Raw genomic sequence first — 5,121 nt, 5'->3', positions numbered from 1 at the left:
ATTCAAAGCAGCAATCATATATATATGAATTCTTTATAATTGTGTGATAGTTATGTGATTTATAATTATGTATGTATTAGCAATACGTGAATATTTTGAATCATATTTGGTCAAGGATCGCGAAATAAAGATTCTAAGATTCGTTTATATTCATTTATTACTTAGAATTAAGATATTTTCCTCATCTCAACATTGGTGAGTGCATATAAAAAATTTTCGTGTATAAAAATCTGCATGAAAAAAAAGCTTTTCATGAAAAGATAAAAAGAACTAGGCATGTTTCAATATTTTTCCAATATAACTGAACATAAATTAATTTACGTGCGTCATACAGATCTCTTTTAGCGCCCAATTCCGTCAAAAATTAAACTTATACACGGGATTGCGGCCATGTGGCATCTCTAGCTGTGACGTCATTAACGCATGCCTTTTAAACGACTATATACTTAATTACTTATATCTAGTACACGCATTAAGAAAAAAAGACGCATGACAGTAACATTCAATTCATATACATACATCGAAAAATTTATGTTGGACAACTTTGTCATGAAAGAATATTCAAAGTAAATTTACTGAATTGAATTTTATACCAAAACATGTGAATCTATGTGGTAAAATTGGTTGAAAAACCCGTTTTTGAACAACGGTACGATACCGTAGCTTACAACGTAACCTACCCGTCATTCTTCAGTGTCAGATTAATCATAAAGTCAATTCGTAACAATGTTAAAAAAAATACTATTCAACTTTAAATCGAAGCATACATTTGGCTGGATACAGTCTCGTTTTCTTAATAAGCTGTCGGCGCAACATCAAGAAAATATCGACGAAAAAATGCAAGCTTGGCAGATACATTCCTACAGTGGGCTTGAGGAATTGAAACTTTCAAATATCAGAATTCCAGTAATTAGTAGGCCAACAGATGTTCTGATAAAAGTAGAAGCGTCAAGCGTAAATCCAATTGATATTGCTATGACAAGTATGCAACATATTAAAATTACTATTCATAGCTTAAATATACATTTAAGACTGCAACCAAATATTTCCTATTAGGAGGGTATGGGGCAACTGTATTAAATTTAATGAGAAAAGCGAGAAGTTTTACTGGTGGACAATACGATGAATTAGAATTACCATTAACTTTAGGCAGAGATTTTTCTGGTATTGTAGTATCGAAAGGACATGGTGTTGGAGATAAATTAAAATTAGGTGATGAAGTATGGGGCGTCGTTCCTGTAGAACAGCAGGGTTGTCATGCTGGCTATGTAGTGGTTGATAGTACATTGGTAAATAATATTAATAATTAACTTACTTTACGTAATCCAAAAATGTAAATAATATTAAACCACAGGTCAGTCCACGACCTACGAATTTATCATATATTGAAGCTGCTAGTATTTTGTATGCTGGTCTCACAGCATGGTCTGCATTGTGGATCACCGGTGGATTATGTTATAAAAGTACAATGGCTATGAGAAAAAATAATAGGGCCCTAGTATTGGGTGGCTCAGGAGGAGTAGGAACATTGGCTATACAACTTTTAAAGGCTTGGGATATGCATGTATGCTTTTTATAAGAACAACAATAAGACTTAACATTTTTATATCATAAATTATAAATTCGACTGGTTTAGGTGATTGCCACATGCAGCAGTGATGCTGTAAATTTGGTGCAAAAATTAGGGGCTGATATTGTAATTGATTATAAATTAGATGGTGCTGATTCGAAAATAACTATGGAGGGGCCGTACGTAATTTATTGATTGTTCCTATTTAAGAAATGTTTCACCTTTAATTCTGATTGATTTTCAAATGCAGTTACAACTTAATTCTGGATTGTGCTAATCAAGGCCCAGAACAAATAAGATTAAAAGGGTATCCACATTCTACGTATATAACGTTGAATTCTCCTTTACTCAAAAATACCGATCAACACGGATTGATTGCGGGGACGGTAAAAAATATTGGGGAATTGGTGAAGTATAATATGCCGGTGGTTGATAATAAAAGTACAGTGAAATGGGCATTTTTCACCCCTTCTGAAACAGGAATTAAAATGTTTAAAGAATTTGTACAAAATGGAGAAGTGATGTATCTTTCCATACTTAATATTCACCCGTTTCAATGGTAATATGTCAATAACTTCTCATTTTGATTAGGTGGTTCCTGTGGTTAAAAAAGTGTATCACTTTCAAGATTTGCCAGTAGCATATGAAAGAGTAGCTCAAGGTCATCTTCGAGGGAAATTAGTAATTGATATGAGATAGTATTCTTAAGAAAAGTNTGGTTAAAAAAGTGTATCACTTTCAAGATTTGCCAGTAGCATATGAAAGAGTAGCTCAAGGTCATCTTCGAGGGAAATTAGTAATTGATATGAGATAGTATTCTTAAGAAAAGTTAATAATTTAAAGTGGCATACTACGAATGAATGTAATCGTATAATTGTATATTCCAATAAAACACATTTTATTTTCAAATATTTATTTTGCATTATAGTTTTCGTGAAATATTTTGTACATGTTTTTCATTTTGACGGAAAACGTCGCCTTCGAAACCAATCTTACTCTGAACTTCATACCAACAGTCGCTAGCAATTTCCATAGCTTTATCTGTGCCAGTCTTTAGAACTTCTTGCAGATAAATTGGTTCTCTAATCAATCTTAAAAATTCTTCACGCAGTGGAGTTAATTTCTCTATTACTATCTCAGCCACTACCATTTTGTATCTATGAAAGAAAGAGATTTCAATTCATCTATCGGCCACAAAAAATATAATAATTTAACATACATACTTTCCAGTATCTAAACTTTCTACTTCAGGGCATATTTCATCTGGTGATTTTCCAGTAAGCATTGAATGAATAATAACTAAATTTGAAACGCCAGGTCGTGTTTCCGGCTCATAAGTTACTCTCGACGTACAGTCGGTGACTGCTTTTTTTATTTTTTCCCGTATAACATCAGGTTCGTCTAATATTTCTATCTTGCTCTTTTCATCCTGGGAAGACTTTGACATCTTCTTCGTAGGATCGCGAAGCGACTTTATTCGTTGACTAGCATCTTCTGCAATATATACAATACATGAGTGATAAAAACTTTGTACCTAGAATATTTCAGACGTGCAAAATTAAAATGAATTACCATTGACTAAAGAATGAGGCACAGGGAAAGTGTCTCCATATCTTTTATTAAATTTAACAGCTAATTCTTGCGCTAGTTGAATGTGTTGAACTTGATCTTGACCAACTGGAATGTGTGTTGCTCTGAAATATACATTCTATGTATCGCCTTAGTCATGGCGTTCGAAATGGTATTCGTCTTCTTTATATAATTAGTAAATCTGCTCACTTATATAATAATATATCAGCAGCTTGTAGAACAGGATAAATGTACAAGCTCAAGGGGATAACTTTTAATTCTTGACTTTTTTCTCTAAACTGAGGCAGTCGACTTAATCTTGGTAAAGTTGTTATACACCCCAGAACCCAGCATAGTTGTGTATGAAGAGGAATAGTAGATTGTTGAAATAGTATACTTTTCTTTGGATCAATGCCACAGGCTAATAATGTTGCTGTCATTTTTAATATATTGTCATTTAACTCTTTAGGATCCTGGAATATTTTACTCATAATACATTTATGTTTGTGTTTAATATTGTTTTTTAATAGTGTGAAAGTCTTACATGTGGTAGAGTAATAGAATGCAAATCTACTATGCTCCACACGATATTCTCTCCATTGTTTTGTAGTTCAATCCATTTTTGTACAGCTCCAAGGTAGTTCCCTAAATGTAGACCTCCAGATGGTTGAATCCCCGAAAATATCCTTTTTGGATAATCATTTGTGAATGTCTACAATTAATATTAGATTGCATACGGAAAAGAAAAAGAACAAACTTTAAAAATAATGAAAGTTAACCTTTTGACTATATTCATTTATACATTTGGAAACGGTTTTTTTAACAGCACCAACATTTCTTAAATGTCTCAACATTTTTCGTGAACGTTCATTAGACAGGTGGAATCATATATTTAACTATTATTTTGAAACTGCCGCAATATCGTTTGCATGAAAATATGTACAATAATATGTATACACATGCATTACATACAATACATATATAGCAGTTTACTTATAGTTGCTGTTGCTGTTAGTTTACATATACATTAATATGTACGGAGTATGTATGTGTGACAAATGCATGCATGTATGTACGGAATGGTACAGTCAACTCCAAGGACTTTAGAGGAATTAACTTTTCGGTTTAGATAGTGATTGCTTGAAAACTTAGTCGGGTTTATTTTTTGGTGTATTAGCGGGTATTGAAGTAGGAATAGTTCTTAGCAATCACCCACGATACAAGATCGCCAAGCGCTACTGATAGCACAATACTGGAATAATTGGTGACCGATCGACCGATGCAGGTCACGCGTGTATAACATTTTCTGTAAAACGCAGAACGATTCATATAACTTCCATCCTTCGCCTCCAGTACTCCAGCCCAGTTTCCACTGTTTCCAGTAGCTATTCACGTTTAATCCTTTCACCACCAGATGGTGTGTTTTTCATAGAACTTTCCTAAAGTTCCACATGTTCTCGCATATAACAGGAAAGTACACAATCCCAATTCAATCCCAGATCCTAGCTGACAATTAGCTTTGCACAGCTGATCTTCCTAATATTGTGTATGTATGTATCTATACACTTACGATATTTTCTTCTCATATTGAGGTATATATTTCTCACATTTATAAGTATCGTTTCCTGCGAAAAAATTGACTGTGAAAGAAACGTAATGGATTCTCAGAAGTTCGTTTCACACTTGTAGAGAATAGTGCTTCACCGTTCCTGGTATATGCACACATACAAAGTGACGCATTCAAGAAGAATGTATTAAGCAAGTTTTGTTCAGTGTGAACGTGGAGTAGGTGCGTCACGCACGTCTGATACTTGTACCTACGTCAAGACAAATCGTGTGTTGTACACAGCTTGTTTTTCGTATTCAAGTTTTGTTTGTCAAACTATATACACAGCTAGCTGTAATGGTATATCTGACGGGTGCCTGGGGCATGGGAGAAACTAAATCGCAGTGCCACAGTACAAATAGTTCTTCCCTTCTGC

At 33.9% G+C, this 5,121-nt stretch overlaps 2 protein-coding genes across 6 annotated transcripts; one reads left to right on the top strand and one right to left on the bottom strand.

Annotated features, from left to right (window-relative positions):
* The first annotated feature begins 300 nt into the window (after positions 1-300).
* Positions 301-2,278, top strand: LOC108622327 (reticulon-4-interacting protein 1, mitochondrial). The gene is made up of 6 exons (XM_018020135.2): positions 301-982; positions 1,057-1,289; positions 1,355-1,564; positions 1,637-1,749; positions 1,821-2,088; positions 2,162-2,278. Exons 1-6 carry the CDS (start codon positions 727-729, stop codon positions 2,267-2,269), a joined length of 1,188 nt encoding a protein of 395 aa, XP_017875624.1. The 5' UTR covers positions 301-726; the 3' UTR covers positions 2,270-2,278.
* A 188-nt stretch (positions 2,279-2,466) lies between these two features.
* Positions 2,467-4,843, bottom strand: TrpRS-m (Tryptophanyl-tRNA synthetase, mitochondrial). Of its 5 annotated transcripts, XM_018020131.2 has the most exons (7): positions 4,710-4,843; positions 4,352-4,641; positions 3,684-3,851; positions 3,350-3,612; positions 3,143-3,264; positions 2,794-3,064; positions 2,467-2,727 (listed from the first exon to the last, which is right to left on the bottom strand). In XM_018020131.2, the coding sequence occupies exons 2-7, from the start codon at positions 4,466-4,468 to the stop codon at positions 2,493-2,495; spliced, it is 1,176 nt and encodes a 391-aa protein (XP_017875620.1). In that variant the 5' UTR covers positions 4,469-4,641; positions 4,710-4,843; the 3' UTR covers positions 2,467-2,492. The 5 variants fall into 5 exon arrangements, with proteins under 5 accessions (XP_017875620.1, XP_017875621.1, XP_026667194.1 ...); XM_018020132.2 differs by having other exon boundaries at positions 4,356-4,843; XM_026811393.1 differs by having other exon boundaries at positions 3,684-3,825; positions 4,356-4,843.
* Positions 4,844-5,121: the final 278 nt, after the last annotated feature.

This window comes from Ceratina calcarata, unplaced genomic scaffold (genome assembly GCF_001652005.2).
Source record: "Ceratina calcarata isolate Rehan_Ccalc_2016 unplaced genomic scaffold, ASM165200v1 scaffold2163, whole genome shotgun sequence".
Classification (NCBI taxonomy): domain Eukaryota; kingdom Metazoa; phylum Arthropoda; class Insecta; order Hymenoptera; family Apidae; genus Ceratina; species Ceratina calcarata.
Note: the sequence above shows the minus strand (reverse complement) of the source record. Positions and strands in the feature narration are given on the sequence as shown.